At 40.3% G+C, this 17,003-nt stretch overlaps 1 protein-coding gene across 3 annotated transcripts; it reads right to left on the reverse strand.

The window, feature by feature from the left end:
• Positions 1-201: 201 nt before the first annotated feature.
• Positions 202-14,739, reverse strand: ccm2l (CCM2 like scaffold protein). Of its 3 annotated transcripts, XM_087834103.1 has the most exons (12): positions 14,521-14,739; positions 13,314-13,735; positions 9,166-9,333; positions 8,980-9,063; positions 8,656-8,839; positions 7,421-8,040; positions 4,763-4,892; positions 4,421-4,484; positions 3,396-3,552; positions 2,821-2,959; positions 870-1,017; positions 202-746 (listed from the first exon to the last, which is right to left on the reverse strand). In XM_087834103.1, the coding sequence occupies exons 2-12, from the start codon at positions 13,341-13,343 to the stop codon at positions 611-613; spliced, it is 1,860 nt and encodes a 619-aa protein (XP_087690229.1). In that variant the 5' UTR covers positions 13,344-13,735; positions 14,521-14,739; the 3' UTR covers positions 202-610. The 3 variants fall into 3 exon arrangements, with proteins under 3 accessions (XP_087690229.1, XP_006803767.1, XP_006803766.1); XM_006803704.2 differs by having other exon boundaries at positions 202-743; positions 13,314-14,739; XM_006803703.2 differs by having other exon boundaries at positions 13,314-14,739.
• Between the last annotated feature and the right edge of the window lie 2,264 nt (positions 14,740-17,003).

Raw genomic sequence — 17,003 nt, forward strand, 5'->3', positions numbered from 1 at the left:
GTTTCCATTTTGATTTTCCATCTAAACTTTCACAGGACAACACAGCTCAAATTATGTTTCATTACTTTTATGTTTTATTACTTTTATGTTTTATTTAGGCATTTCCTGTCAAGTTATTGAACGTGTAAAAATAAAAACACACAACGCACATGCGCACACCTTTAACCTCTGTGATTATGTCGTAATATAATGTATTTGCACTTGTACTTGACTCTTTTATTGAAATATGTGTCACTTGTGCTTCAAAAGAAAATTTCAAAATCAGACAGTGGCTATGTGCATTGTTTTGCAAGGAAGCACACTCCATTGGTTGAAAACACATTAGTGCCAAACAAAATTTAAAGGAAAAATAATAATAAAATAATTAATTGTTGAGTTTCTTATTCTGAATTAAGGATTTCAGTTAACAAACTGTGCATTTCTCTCATGTTGTTTACTCTTTTTTTCAGTCCTCAGAGCTTGAATTTCAATCGAAAATGTGAAAATAAAAAAGGCAGGGACTGTCAGAATATTTATATTTATAGTCTGTGGATGTTTCGAGCTTGTTATGAGGCAGTAGGGCAGAGTCACAGTTGAAAGACTGTCTAAATTCCTTCAGTTTGTCGCTCCATCAGAGGTAGTAGTCTTCCTCCTCAATGTCATCGTGCGTGTCCTGGAAACCGAGTGCTTCGATGTCATGGGTAATGTCAGTGATGCGTCGGTTGAATTCCTGAGATCCTGAGGCTAGAGAGCAATTATCATACCTGCTGGGAAAAACAGAAAATAAACAGAAAAGGTCTGAAAAACTCACATTTATGTTTTGACTGTAATTTTATATGATAAAAGCATGTGTTGAGATCATATCAGTCTGCACTACCACATCTACATACCCTCTCACGGCGGTGGCAGACATGTTGCTCATGCTGCGTTTGATACGTCCAAAGCTGTCAGTTAAAATCCCACCCTCCCGGATCCCAATGCTTTCCAGGAAACTCTCAAATGCCCCGACATCCTTGTCTGGGATAAATGGACGCATCCCTGGAACACGAAGGACAAACAATCAAATGACGGACTCTGAGGAAACACAATAGGCCTATACCAACTACACAATATTGCAAAATACAGCAGTTTTTTTAACGCAGTGTGCTGGCAAATTATTATTTTTTAAAATGTTACAAATTTTCTGATTTCTTTGATTTTTACAGAGCAAAGGCAGCTAAACGGTGGCTGGAATCTGTCTTTGGTCTACAAACCTTCTGAGGACATTAGAATTCAGGGTTTTTGTAATGTTTCAGCAGTAAATTGTTACTTTGTTCCCAAAACATTCTCTAACAATTATGTAACAATCTTCAAAAACATTATAAAAGGGTTTCATGATAACCTTTTTCACATGCTTTCCAATTACAATCCTGCAAATTTATGTCATTCTTATTTATTTAGTTATTTTAATGTTCTCACAGTTTTATTGTGGTTTTATAAGCTGGTTACTCTTTATCAGGCTCGTGGGACCTTTGGACAAAACACAGGGTAGATGGTGCTTGTCCCGTCTCTAATTTACAATCACCAATTAAAATTCCAAAAATGCTTTTGGGAGAAAGTTGGAGCACCTGGAAAGAAACAAGTTTTACCCTTGAACCTTTAGTACTAACCACAGTGCCACTGTGCAGTATTGCATGTCAGAATCTTGGCGTAGCTTAAGTTTAAGCTGATGATTCCTTGCTCCACTGACTGTGAGCACCACACCCTGTATTGCACCAGCCCAACATAGTGCATTATTGTAATCTTCCCCACAGAACTGCAAACTAACCAGTAAAAGAAAAGAACAAACCAGTGTAAGAAGTAAAAGTAATAAGTTGTCAATTTAAAAAAAAAATAAAAAATTAGAGCAGACAGACAGATGGCATCACATATGGCTTAAGAATACTTTGTTATACAGAGAGGAGTTCATGGTTGATTCAATGACTGTAAAAAAAAAGCCCAGGTCATCACCCTCCACCACCGTGCTGGACAGCTGGCGTGAGCTTTTTACACCCACAGCAACAGATTTTCATATTAAAAGTAATCTTTATATTTAAATATATTACTGTGTATAAAAATATCTGTAACTCCTGAAGAGTAAATGCAAAACTTTTGTTTAACCTCCTGAATTAAAAATGAAAGTCTGCACTTCAATCAATTGTTTAGTCAAAATTAAAGTCTGTCCAACAAATTATGGACCTCACTGTAGCTTCATTATATTTTACTCTTCTTTGCATGTTTTAATGGATGTAGAAGAGCAGAGTTCATATCAGGATTTTCTGAATTTACTATTTTATTATGTAAAAATGTATCAGATGCACAAGTAAATGATCTTTTAGATGTCTTAAATTCATAAACTCTCGCAATTAATTCATATTATTAATAGTTAATAACTATGTATTAATATTAAACACAGTAGAGTTCAATAGAAACAGCTTTTCGACGTTATTTAAAATGCAGGCGTGACGACTCCTCAGCCAGTTTTCATTTTGTCGGATTTCTTCTTCTTCCACCACTAAATCTTTCATAATGATGATTATACAGCACGCTGAGGATTAACAGGGTGTGTGGAGGAAAACATGATACTATCCTCCTTTCTCTCTCACTCAGAAACAGGAAGCTGTGGTTTACGCAGACTGCAGTAAACACACACCAAGAGTACTCACACATGCACACGCACACATGAATATACAGACTCTGCTTCCCCTGCAACACTACCACAAACATAGTATGGATAGTAGGTTGTGGTATGCCACAGGGTTTCAGTAAGTTAATGAGCTCTCTCTCTCTCTCTCTGTTCCACTCTATCTGTACATCTCTCACCCAGCAGCAGGAACTTGCGGTTGTCTCCGTACAGTTGCAGCAACTCAGAGCAGAAGTAGTCGATGTTTGATCCCAGTCTGTATTCTCTCAGCAACACTGCAAACTTCTGCAGCTCCACTGGAGCCAGCTTGTTACGCAGCTACACACACACATAAAAGGAGACTAAGATGATGATGCAAACAAGCAGGTAACATTTCTTGTTCGTTGAATTTTCCCATTTGTGGCAATAATGCAGTGTAATCACGACCTCTTCTAAGTACTTTGTTAATAATTTTACATCTAGTTTCATCGCTCTAAAAATGATCTGTTTACACACTGTAACGACATAGAGGAATAATATCTACACACTGTCCTGTCTGCAGCACATCCGTGTGTGAACAGGAGAATCTGTTTGACTTGTGCAAACACAATTATTTTATTGCAATGTTCAGACTTCTCATTCAACAGTTTTATTAGTTTATATAGTGTCGCGTGGCATAATGCAAACCAAATTCAAAATATACAAATCTCTATGAAGAGCCAGTTTCACGTGCTGTGGGTGAGACTGCTGAGCAGCGGTCACTACAAACACTCACAGTGATCATGTACTCCTGCATGAGCAGCAGGCCAGGGTTACTGTCTCCTGCATCACTGACTGATGCCAGACTACGATGGGAGTCCTGCAGAGAGATGGATGAACTCTCGCTGTATGTCTCACTGTAGTAGAGATCGAAGGCATCTTGGGAACCATCACTGAAAGACAGAAGAAGAGCGAGCGAGCGAGAGAGGGAGAGGATTACTGATAGACAATAATCACATCACAGCAGCTACTGATAAGCTGCCAATTGTTCACTGAGTTGATGCGATGCTTCTGTGCCGGTTATAGTTCACACCAAAGCATCTAATAACCATTCTTACATGGTCTTACATGGTTTGTTACAGTAGCTATTTATAAAACTTAGTGTCTATAAAGCATCATTCTTATGGGATTCTAGCACATTAATTAATGTAGTTATCTGGGCTTTTAATGGAGTTGACAGTAAAATGTTGTTGTTTTTATTTATTTTCATGTTAGACATTGTAAACCAACAGAGTACCATTCAACATTACAAGGCTTATAACTGGTAGTTGACATAGCAAAGAGTCCTCAAGACAATGAACCCCAAATACTGTCCCCATTGCATCCATCCATGTACGTTTCACATCAAGTACTTAATCTACAAAGAATAAAGTGCTGTAAGAATGCATGCTGGATGAAGGGAGTTTAAATATAAATACTAAAATACAATTTTTCTTTCATATTTAAACTATTTAAACCAATTATTATCTTCATCACTTATCCAGTTCAGGGTCACAGGAGCCATCACAGGCCGACAGCTGGGGTCCACCCTGGGCAGGTCATCAGTCTGTCATCGTTCGGTTTGTATTCAGGACATCAGAATAAAACCTCTCATAAACAAACAGACCTGCTGTCCTGAAAACCTGTGATAATCACGACTAAAAACGTCAACTGCAGGAGTGTGAATATTTTACCTGGTAAAAGTAGTTTTTAAAACCTTTTTGACTTTGTGAGGTTAAATGACTCTGTCTCACAGAAGCAGTGGTGCAGCGTGTTACTTACTATGAGCTGCAGCAGCTAAACTCGGGATCATAACTGTAAGACATGTCCGTCAGACAGCTGTCACCTGTGCAGAGACACAGAAGCATTTAATAAGCTTTCTACTATTCACCTGCCCAAGACAGTAGTTAGCCTTTAAATCTCCACAGAGGCTGCAGTGTTGATCAATAAATTCAAAAAATAACCAAAAAAAAAAGCAAATAAAACAGTACAAATTATGTTTTGCTCAAATCCTGAAAACGGTGATTAAAATCATAATGGTTCATCCTCTGGGGAGGAAGAAAATTAGCAAATTTATGGGGAGATGGGTACAGTACAGGAGATTTATATAGCAGCATTACTTACTCCCTTGCAGCCAATAGCGGTCCGGCATGGTGTAGTGAAAGCCCGCCCTGTCAACACATTCGATGGTCTGATGGCCGTAAATGATCTGGAACATCTGACAGATGAGGGAACAGTACTCCTCTGCAGCATCCTGCACGCACATTCAAACACACAGAGGCCGCTGTCAGGCTGAATTAGCAAACACATCAATCAAACACAACATCTTTTAAACCTTGAGTTACCCTTCAATCACTTTTGCGCTCAGCAAATTCCAGTTTCAGTGCAGCAGTCGCATAAGTAAGTGTGTTCAAAGGCACACAAGTGTCAGGATATAAACCAGCAACCACTGAAAGCAGAGCCAGGAGTCCACTGATGTGATAAAACACACGGCTGGAGGCTGTTAGCGTCATTTGAGCCAGTTAAACAATGACACCCTGCTGCTGCCGAGGCAAAACAAATTATTACTCGGGAGAAGAGGTTAACAGTGACAGAGGAACCCTGTCACCGCACACACACATGCAATGACAAAGCAATTCTGCTGTAAGTGTGATGTAATGATCCAGGTTATGTAAGACTGCAGAGTCTCACTATCACTGTTTGTGTGTGTGCCGATGAATGTGTGTCCTCATCAGTGTCGCCCTACTTTCCACTGTTTCAGCATGTGAGGCAAATGGTTAGAGACCCCTAATTAAACAATGCTTTGCATTTCATTTTATTTCCTGTCAGAGCTTCTTTTTTTCACCTCCCATGCTAGGCTAACATGTTTTGGCTTGTTGGTTTTATTAGCGTCATAATAAAACCAGCCATATAAATATACACACACACTGGCAGGGTTGGCTTGAGCACGGGGGAGCGGGCATTAAATTTCATACATTCTTATGATTTTTTTCTATTAATTGAGGCTATTATAGCTTCTTATGACATTCCTTTCATGATTTACTCCTTCATCGTCTTTTGCGTTTGCCTGGGTCAGGCCCTCATAGCCGGAGTTTAAGGAATGATGATTCTCCCGGGCTGCTTTTGTGTCTTTTATTTGGGGAAGATGTGGTTTGGGATGACTTGTAAGAATCGTGTTCGTCTCAGGTGTCTGACCTGAGGTGGGCTGAAAACAAGAAGAGCAGGCAAACTAAACTCAAACCACTGAACTCAAAAAGCACAGTGGCCCACAGCTTTCAGAAAGAAGATTATTCAGTGGGCATTGTGGGTATTTGACCACAGCTGAGGGTCATAAAGGCAAGTGAAACAAAATGCCAGAATTTTACTGTCTCAAACTAGATCATGGTAAATTAATTGGTTCTTATATAGCACGTTTGTACTCTGAGCACTCAAAGCACATTACACAACTTCTACATTCACACCAGCACTTTCTTCTACGTGCTTCCCATCAAACTCCGATGGATGACTGACTGGGATCAAACCACCAACCTTCTGGTTAGTAGGTGACCTGCTCTACCACCTGAGCTGCAGGCACCATGAAGCTATACATTTTTGATAGGTATCAACAACATATCACCAGTATCCTTGACAACTCATGTATTATTTCACCTAACCCTTTTTCCCCTGCACAACTTTGGGTAGTAGTCTATCTCCAACTCAGCTGGCAGTACAGGCAAAATGAATGAAACCAGATGAGGTGAGCAGAAGAAAACAGGAAAAATAATGTACTTTTTATTTATTTAAATTTTTGTATGTATTTATTCATTTTGTATGCATTTTGTTTCATTGTATTTACCTTTAAAATGGCCTTCAGCAAGATCACAAGCTAGCTAATCTGTTAGGGTTAGCTGTAGCAGCAATCATAAACTGAGCTGTTTGTTTTATGACCCGAAATTGTTGTTCAATTAAAATTCACCATCAGTGGCAGAGATCCAGCAGCAGAGAGACCCACTCATTTGTTATCGTTTTAATAAGAGTGAAATTTACATAAATTAATTCACTCTCCACTGGAAATATTTATTATTATCATTATTATTATTATTATTATTATTATTATTATCATTATTATCATTATTATCATTATTATCATTATTATTATTATTATTATTATCATTATTATTATTACTGACAGTCTTTTTCTAACAGGTCACAGTGTGATTGTCAGAAAAACTCAATGAGGTCTGCTTGGGTATGAACTATTGCTTCTGCACTCTGCTGCAAGTGCAACAGATAAATGGGGAGAAGAGGTCCTGACAGGTGTTCAAAGGAAGAGACAGTCAAGACAACAACAGGTGTGGGTGTGTGCATGTGCGCACTTGTGTATTTTAAAGTTTTAAATGTGATGTTATCCTTGTAAAATATGAAAATGAGCTGGCTGGTTCGTTTTATTCAGTTATTTTATAGCTGTAAGTGAGCTCTCTTATTAGAGCGGTTCTGTGTGCATGTACGTTGACATTTGTGTATGCTACGTCTAATTATTGATGAAAGACCCTGATAATCAAATGATCTTGGCCAGGTCCCACCAAACAGGTGTCCTGGTGTCTGTAATTTGATGATCTAGTCATGGAGGGACGTTAACTCGCACATTAACTCACAGACAGCCAGGAGACGCATGCCCCAGCCTTGTAAGTCAAACACAGATTATAAACAAATCACAAAATGAGGTCCCCAAGCACAACTTCTGAAAGCTGTAATTTAAATTAAGTCAAGTATTTCTCATTTTTTGAAGCGCGTCTGACCCACCCTGTTCTCCACAGCCAGGATGACCAGGTTGCAGTAGGCGTCGGGGCAGGGCGTAGGCTCCAGTGGGTTGTGGTTCCTCCTCTCCCAGCTGCCGTAGCTCTTCCCCCTTTCCCAGCTCCCCGTGCACGCTTGCCTCCGTTCCCAGCTCCCTCCACCAATCCCTCCCCTTCTCTCCCAGCTCCCTCCTCCACCACCACCTCCACCCCCTCCTCCGTGCCTCCTCTCCCAGCTCCCACCACCACCTCCACCTACTCCCACGCCCCAGTTCCCGCTCATGGGTCTTGCCCTGCGGTTCTCCCAGCTCCCTCCTGTTTTGCATGTTGGCTGCCTCCTCTCCCAGCTCCCTCCGACTCTCTTCCTCTCTAAACTCCCTCCACCTCCCCTCTCCCCACTTCCTCCACCACCCCCTCCTCGCTCCACATTCTGGTTTTTATCATGGTTACTCCTGGACAGTGACGGCCTCCAGTCAACTCCACAGATGGTGTGTCGCCTCTCCATCGTACCCCCGGCAGGTCGGGGGTCAGCATTGCAGCTCATGGTCTGACGTCGCCCGTCGATGCCAGTTGGCTTTTTCCTGTCCAGGCTGTCATCCCCGGCAACCACAGTGTCCACATTTAGACCTGTGAGATGTGGAATTACACAAAACAAATCTGACATTTTCAGCATCTCCTCTGTTTTCACAGGACTTTCTTTAGATTATAGTATGAGACATATCAGCGTTTTGAACTTGCAGTAAGGACATGAGGGGCAAAATGTGTTTTTGTGATCCTGAATTATTTGTGAGGGGAAAGAAAAAAGAGGAGAAAGTTTGTCCAGTGGAGACAAAAAATGCAGATAACCAAATATTTTCATTATGAGATTCTCTAACACACTGTATAAATAAAAGACAAGAAAACAAACTTTTCAGTTCAATTGCATTTTGTTTATACAGTACCAACTCAAAACAACAGTCGCCTCAAGGCACTTTATATTATAAGACCCTACAATAATACATAAAGAGAAAAACCCAACAATCATATGACCCCCTATGATCAAGCACTCTGGCGACAGTGGGAAGGAAAAACTCCCTTTTAACAGGAAGAAACCTCCAGGCTCAGGGAGGGGCAAACAAAGTCTGTATTCCAGTATGTGATGATAATTCCCCAAATGCTTTAATGCTAACTAAAAACTGAAAGCATCATTTAAAAAGTTTTATTGTTGTTCCTCTACCATTCAGTAACCACCTTTGTTCTCACCTGTCTTGAGGACCAGGAGGTGCAGTGCATCATCTCTCAGGTAGGAGGCAGCAGCGATCTCATGCGTGGGGATTCTCATCAGCAGCTTCTCGTTGTCTCTCCAGGTGAGCAGCAGACAGCGAGCAGACAGGCTCAGGATACAGTCCTGGTCCACGCTGGTCTTCAGCGGCAGCACCTTCAGCTGCTACTGACAAACACACAGGAACACGTGGTTGTAGATGATCCACGAACGAGTCAGACGACAGTGTCATCGTCTCATCAGAGCGTACGCAGTTTAACTCAGGTACTCGCGGATCACCTTGACAGTATCCAATCTTTACTAACCCTGGCTGTGTCCAGTAGCTGTAGCAGCTCATCTCGACTGGAGGGGTTCAGTGAAACTGAGACCCATGTCAGGTGACCAAGGAACTACGAGGAGAGATCAAAAGAAAAGCAACTTGTCATGGCGTATTCAAGTATATTATGTTGTTGCTTGTATTTTACGCTCTCCTGGTCTATTCATGGCCCTACCTTGACCTCCTTCTCCACATAGTCAAAAATGAGTCTCTCGGGGTGTATGAGGTAGTCGGGTGGGTAGAGGGGGACGGTGTGCAGCGGGCGGCGATAAATGTTTCCTCGATCAACTTGTCTACGACCAGATTTGGACCAGACCAGCCGCTTAATGGGAGAGACAAAAGCCTAAAGGAGAGGGAAACAAGGATGCTAAATATTGAAGAGTCCCTCGACAGCCATTGAGTGCAGAGGATATTCTAATACTTGTACTAGAAGGCCAAACCTGCCACTTAACAAACACCTGCTTGATTGATTGGTCCAATATTTTCTTCATGTCAAGTTTCCAGATGATGAAACTTGACTTGTGAGTTTGGTGCTCGCCAGCCTTTTCTTGTAGCACCACCATTGTGATTCTTATTGAAATGTCTCAACAAGTTTTAGATGGATTGCCATGATATTTAGTAAGCATGTTTCCTGGATCTTTACTGAGCAGCAAAAAGGTCAACATATCATATAGCTCAATACTTCACGAAGAGATATGAAACCTGAGGCTTTTGTGAGAGTTTTAGGTCTTATTTTTACGTCTACAAATGCACAAAAGCAAATGTTAGCGTGTTAGAATGAGATAAACAACAAAGATCTCAGTTCACAACATAAGTCATCTCAGGGCACTTCATTCTCTATTAGCTACCACGTGGCATCAACAGGGAGAAAACCTCCAGAAAAAGCAAGCTCACTAATTCTTGTCAGCTTCCTCGATCTATTGGAGTGCTTCCATCCTTTCTTATAGTCTCCCAGTATTAGCATTTAGCTCAACGTGAACCTTGTGTCTCATTTTGTGGTCCTTATGCATCAAACGCAGATGTTTTCTGTTTGTTTATGTTTAGAGCAACGGATTCAGAGTTTATTGGCCAATATTTATGATTACGAGAGGATAGATCCTGTTTATTTAATGACCGTTCTTCTAGCATCATCCACAAGGATCTGTACAACGTAAGCTACATCCCAGTTTCTGTCAGTGTTGGTCAAGTTACTTGAAAAAAGTAATCAGTAACTAATTACTGATTACTTCCCCAAAAAAGTAATCCTGTTACTTTACTGATTACTTATTTTCAAAAGTAATTGATTACTTAGTTACTTAGTTACTTTTTAAAAACATGATTTACAACCTGAATAGGTGATAAAGCGATAGATCTTTCAGCGCAATTTTATTTTTCTGCATAATCCATCATACAAAATGTAATCAAATGGAAAAGTCTCTTTTTAAAACTTGTTTTATTAGTTTTAATCTTTTAACTTTATGCATCAAGCAAAAAATTAATTATATGCAACATTCTCTGACTTGAAGAAATTTGTTTAACATTTAAACCTATTTTCTGCACATTCCAGCACAAAAAATAAAATATTTTTTATGTTTACACTCAGTCTTTCAAATAGATGCAAATAAAACACAGCAGAAAATAAATAAAGTCAAAGACTAGCGGTCCTGTTGCTCTATTTTCACCTGCAAAGCAGGAGTGGGGTAGGCGGAGGTTTACCCTGGTGCAGATGTGCTGCAGCGGTCAGTGGAAGAATCCGCGAGTTTCTCTGTGAGTTTCCCATTACGTCGTAGCTACTCGGTGCTTGTTTGGAAGTTTAGGGGTTTTTTCGCTGTAAAAAAGTTTTCTTCCCATGCACAAGGGAGGCTAATGTTTTTGTCACTTTTTATGGAATCAAACTTAAAGTAAGGTCAGTACTTCCACGCTTTAAACGCTGCACGCTCATACTCTCTCTTACTCTATATATTATCCATTGTTGATCTGCACACAGCTGTTGTCACGAACGTTGCACTCGCTTACGTCACTGTCATGAGACATTCTCGCAAAAAAATCACAGTTTTAGTAACGCAGTAACGCAGCGTTCCTACGGGAAAGTAACGGTAATCTAATTACCGTTTTTTTAATAGTAATCCCTTACTTTACTCGTTACTTGAAAAAAGTAATTGGATTACAGTAACGCGTTACTTGTGTGTATTTAGTTAAAGTTTAATATATTTTATGAAAAAAATTGATGTGAATTAGATTAAAAATGCTAAAATTATGGTAAAGGTACTTTTCTTCGTTGATGATGATTTAGACCTAATGGCAATTAAAAATAGCTGAATCATCAACAAAGTGTTTATTTAGTGAGAAAATGAGTGTTGCGATTCTAATTACCAGAGCACAGTCCAGTGTCTTGAGTTTGAATTTGAGCTGCAGCCACTGAGAAGGTTCATTTGTGTGTAAATGCATGCCTCGGTATAATTGCGTGTGTGTTTATGCGTGTGTGTTACCGCACTATGTGCCTTGGGCTGTTCCAGCAGTGATTGACAGGTGAGCAGTGATCTCTGACAGCTCATTGCTGAGACTCACTGACAACACAGCGCACACTGTTAGACACCCACTGACACACACACACAAACACATTAACTGTAGCTAGAAGGCATAAGGAGAGTGGACAATACAACACACACACACACACACACACTGAACAGAGAGAGGACATTAGCTTGTCTTGGAGTCAGAAACCTGTCTTGTCTCTCTGTGAATTATAACAAGCGCAGATCTCTGTGTAGGCAGATTTCTGATGAACATCTCTTTTGTCAGCTGAATTTAACAAGAAAGACAGAGGATGCTTATAATGAGTTTTGTTCTCTTTCTGCTTCCAATGTGTCTTTGAGGAGACAAAAAGAAGGGAAATAATTGGATTTGTAATGAATGTGTTCAATCTAACAACCTGCCTGGGTCACAGCAGGGATTAATTTCCCACCTAGCTTTAGAGACTTTTTGATTTCACGTAGTATTTTTCCAAACTTTTCATTTTAAATAAACATATCTTTCTCTCTCTAATGTCTTATTTCAGGCTTTAGTAAACTTTGTAATGAGAACATGTTTTTAAAAAATGATTCCAGCCAAATCGAGAACTTTTGGCTTTCATGTCACAGTCGGATGGCCCCATTACACCAAATAGGTTTAGAGAAACATCATTACTGGTTGTAGTATGGATGTACGAGCTAGGGATGAATGCAACAGATGGTAGAATAGAAGAAGAAGGAGACTATCCTCACGAGAGAATTCAAATAGCATCTGTATATTTCTGTGAGGTTGGATCATGGCTTTTGCCTTGTGTCAGGCCCACACAATCAGGGGTGTGTGTAGAGGAGGAGCATGGGGTGGTATGTTTTGATTGTTTTGATTGTGCTGTACAAATTACTGCACCATTAGGCCACTTAAGTACTCAAGGAAAAACCTGTGCCAACAAGTGCCCTTGTGCCAAGCAGCTGAACCTGCAAACACCAAGGCTCACATTGTTTACCGTCTAATGTGCCAAAAGCGGCTCAGATTATCCCCAGATGTGTTTGCCATCTGGGCATAGGTCATTGATGAGGTGTCAAACATTTAGGCCTTTAGGGGGAACTCCTCTGGGCTTTCCATGTGTTAGCAGACTAACTGGTTTTGAATTGCAAATTCTATTTGCAAAAAATGAATAAATAAAAGGAAGGAAGGAAGGCCCAGCACCTTTCCTTGGTTTAGTGTCAGTGACGTACGGATTAACTGCTGTGCTGGCCAAGATACTGACAACGCAGCAGCCAAACCTAGCACCACGATCATGGATCAAGGATATCTTTACAATCAGCAAGGGGCAACTGGTTGCACAGTCAGCAGAAATCACACAACTTTAAAGCAACAGTTTTTAATTGATAAAAACAGGAGAAAATGTTTTCACAATAAGTGATATAACAGTCAAAGACCAAAAAAATCCGTCCTCACTGCAGTGGTGAGTTTTTGATCTTTACATTTGGATGCGTGTCACTACAAAAAAGGTTCCTTGTCTTTTATCACTTCTTTTTCATCTTTAGGAGGACATAAGCTTGATAAGTGAAGATAGTTTGCTGTTGATCGATGGCAGACAAAGTCAAACTCAGCCGACTCGTGTCTGTGACTCATTTGAAATCAGCTGACTTTAAGCTTGTGCTTGTGAAGATGCCTAATTAAAGGGAGACTTGAAAGGACCTTTGGTTTGGCATAAACATCAACGTCAGTGGCTTTTGAAAATATGTGACAAAATGAGCTTAAGTCATCAACATCCAAATGACACAAAAACAATGAAAAGACAAAAACTGAAATGTGGAGGAGGCGCTACAATACCTTCTTGGATTTCTTTGGTTCGTAGTCCATAGTCGTTCAGTCTTTCTCTGTGCTGATCCTGTGGTGGGTCAGTCCTGGTCCAGGTCACACTCTTCCTGAATTTATTTTTTGCTTCACTTTGCCTTTTTTGTCATTGCTTCTTTCTTTCCGTTGGTTTTTCCATTATTCCTTAAGTGTCTCTGCCTCTGAGTTATTTTAGCTTCTGATACAGCTGCTTCATTCCTGTTCTTTCTCTTTCTACACTGATTGTTCTTTTGAGACTTCTCCTGGGACCACACACACACACACACACACACACACACACACACACACACACACACACACACACACACACACACACACACAGGAGAGGCAAACAGGAAGCAGAGGAAGCCCACTTCCTGTCCGAGAGGAAACTCCACCAGGGACTGATAACATCCATTCTTTCAGTGCTCACACACACACACACACACACACACACACACACACACACACACAATTTACCTTTAATTAAGCTGGGCTTTTTTGACATGTTTTCCAATTCAATGATACATTTTTCCAACTTCAATTTGTGTTTCTTCAAACTAAACTGGAAAATAAACACCGAGGATGAACACGCAGCTCTGACCTCACTACCTTTTTTCTTTCCCACTGTCGCCAAAGTGCTGTTCATAGGGGGTCATATGATTGTTGGGTTTTTCTCTGTATGTATTATTGTAGGGTCTATCTTAGAATAGAAAGCACCTTGAGGCGACTGTTGTTGTGATTTAGTGCTGTACAGCACTAAATCACAACAACAGTCTGTTTACAGTCTGTTTCCCAACACTGTTTATACGTATAAACAGTGTTGGGAAGGTTACTTTTAAAATGTATTCCATTACAGAATACATGCCCCAAAATGTATTCTGTAACGTATTCCGTTATGTTACTCAATGAGAGTAACGTATTCTGAATACTTTGGATTACTTAATATATTATCATGCTGTTTACAACTACATGAATGTACTATTGCTGTGATTTATTACTATTACTGAAGGTCCGCGGCTCCGAATCATAGTAAAGGGACCTCTGGCTAATACGTCGGTTCCGTGTTGGGCTCGTAGCTGAAAAATAGCTTTACTTTGTTGTCTGGGTCAACTTTGAGACAGAGAGAGGCGTTGAAAGGCTGCTCCAAAAAATTGTTTCGGAGGAAAACACGAACACAGTCGAGTCTTAATAGCTTACTTACAACTGGGCTCCTCAGGCACTCTTCCTGGCTGCAGTGGTTATTATTATATTTACATGCTTCCAGCTCCCGTTTCTGCTTGATGACAACTCCTACTTTTCCACTCTCTTTTTTCTTCTCCCTCCTTGCGCTCACAGACACATAACGGGCAGTCCATTCTCCCTGCAGCACGGACTACACTGCCCATGAAGCTACATTTTTTTTAGGGCTATGCCTGTAGCATTCTGCCTATTAGCTTAGCACAACAACAACAACAAAAAGGCCTCTCTCACCCAGGAAACACGCAGTCACAGAAAGAGCGTCACCATGTAACCATGGCAACCGTAACGCTGCCGCCTGGAACAACAGAACGTAGCTGTCAAACAAAACCCAAACAGTCCTGACCCGCCACAATATGAAACAGGGAAGTACCGCCGTGTAATCCATTTATTTCAACAAAGTAACTGTATTCTAAATACCACCTTTTTAAACGGTTACTGTAACGGAATACAGTTACTCATATTTTGTATTTTAAATACATAACGGCGGTACATGTATACTGTGTATAAATAATATTGAACTGAACTGATACCTACCAATAACACTCTTGTCAGTCTTTATCATTAAAGCTATTTAAATCATTAAAAAAAATTCTACTTCTGATCCAGAACACAACTGCAAATAGATTTTTAATGTTCACTCTTGATATGGACAGTAGGAGATGTACCTTTGTAACACGAGTGTTGCAGCTTCTGGTCACTAGGGGCTTCAGGTGTTCTTCCCAGGATAACAGACTTGAGATTCTCCTTGAATTATACAATTTATGCTATTTATGCTATATGTCTTTTTGTCTCTTTCCCTTTTTTCCTAAAACACTTTTTAACATTAGAATAAATGCGACTTTATGTTGTTAAGTTGCTTTTCAACAGTCTTTGGTCATTTTGTCTTCTCAGCATTTTACCAGCTGTTTATTATGATGGTGTAGTTTAGATTTAAGAAGAGTGAGTATTCACGTCCTGTCTTTCATTGTTATCGTGTTAAGTATGAGTCAGTGTTAACTTTCACAACTCCTTTGTGTTTCACTGTAAGGCTGCTGGTGAAGGACTTTAATCAGCAGCAAAAACACATCCACGTCTTTTGTGTTGATGATGACAGAATTTTCATTTGGGAGAAAACAGCCTTTGGAAAAGATACTACAGTCCTGTTTTTGATCAATAAGCATCTTATTACAGACAGACAGACAGACAGATCGATCGATGGGTATATTTGCTTAGACTGTTATCCCCAGAACCCAAAACCCAGACAAGCAGCAGAAAATGGATGGATGATCAAAACACTTAAGGAGGGAAGATGTTTTGGCCTTTCCACCCTTACAATTATAGAGATTTTAATGACAAATCAAAAATTTAAGCTAGAAGAAATAATTTTTGATCAAATAAAAAGAACAGTAACATGGAAAACGCAGCAGGCGTGTTACTCGTTTTTCAAGGTTTCCTTAAACAAAATAAAACACATGCTGTGATATCGCTGGGCTTCCCGATGCCCAGCTGATGAACAGTTTGAAACCAAACATTAAAGAATCAGTTGCTGCAGTGAGCAGATTTGACCTGAAGGAGGCAGCACTGTGATGATTGAGGAGGACGGGGAGCAAAGGAGGGTGGGTGGGACTTTATTGTCCTAATCTGGACACTGATGGAGGCAGAAGAGGAAACATCAAACCTGTGACCTTTCTGAGAAAGAGGGACACACACACACACACACACACACACACAGAAGCACACATGCATGCAAGCGTGTCACACGGCCACATGCTGATGGTAAATACTACTTGAGTATGATCTGAAATGGACACACAAACACACACAGACCTCACGCACGCACAGCTATTGTCAGGGTAACTACTCCATGGTGACTGGAGGGCTTAACGATCGTCCAGTTACCTAGGTAACGGGAGACAAAGATGGGGCATTTATCTTTTGAGTTTCTTTTTTTTTTTCTTGTCCTGATCTCTCTCTTTCTCTCTGAAATTCAAACTCCTCCTTTCCTAAAGCTTTCCTAAAACTCACCAGGTAGGTTTTGGTGCCTGAACTTTACCAGCAAGTGAAAACCAAAGTAAAAGAGCAAATGCTTGCAAAGTGAAGCAAATACCTTCACGTTGCAAATAACAGGACATGAACTGTGGTCTTCTGGCTGTAAAGTCTGTGACTTTCTCTGTTACCACTGTTTCAGCCTCCAAGTGTGGACTTTGTTGTGCTTAAAAGGGCAACATTGCCTCTCAGGGTAAGCGAGAAATGTTAAGCCAATAATACTATGGGTTCAAGCAAAATAGCTACTTAGTCAGGCAAATGGAAAATATCCTTTTAAAAATAACTCCACTTGCAAAATTTACACACATTAATTTCAGATTTTCTAGCTTGCTCTACATTTGGCTCGATCTGCAGGTGATATACATTTTGCATGAGCTTATTCACGTGGCTGCTAGAGGTCACATAACTTTCAAATGTAAT

Source organism: Neolamprologus brichardi, chromosome 20 (genome assembly GCF_056152115.1).
Source record: "Neolamprologus brichardi isolate AB-2024 chromosome 20, ASM5615211v1, whole genome shotgun sequence".
Lineage (NCBI taxonomy): Eukaryota > Metazoa > Chordata > Actinopteri > Cichliformes > Cichlidae > Neolamprologus > Neolamprologus brichardi.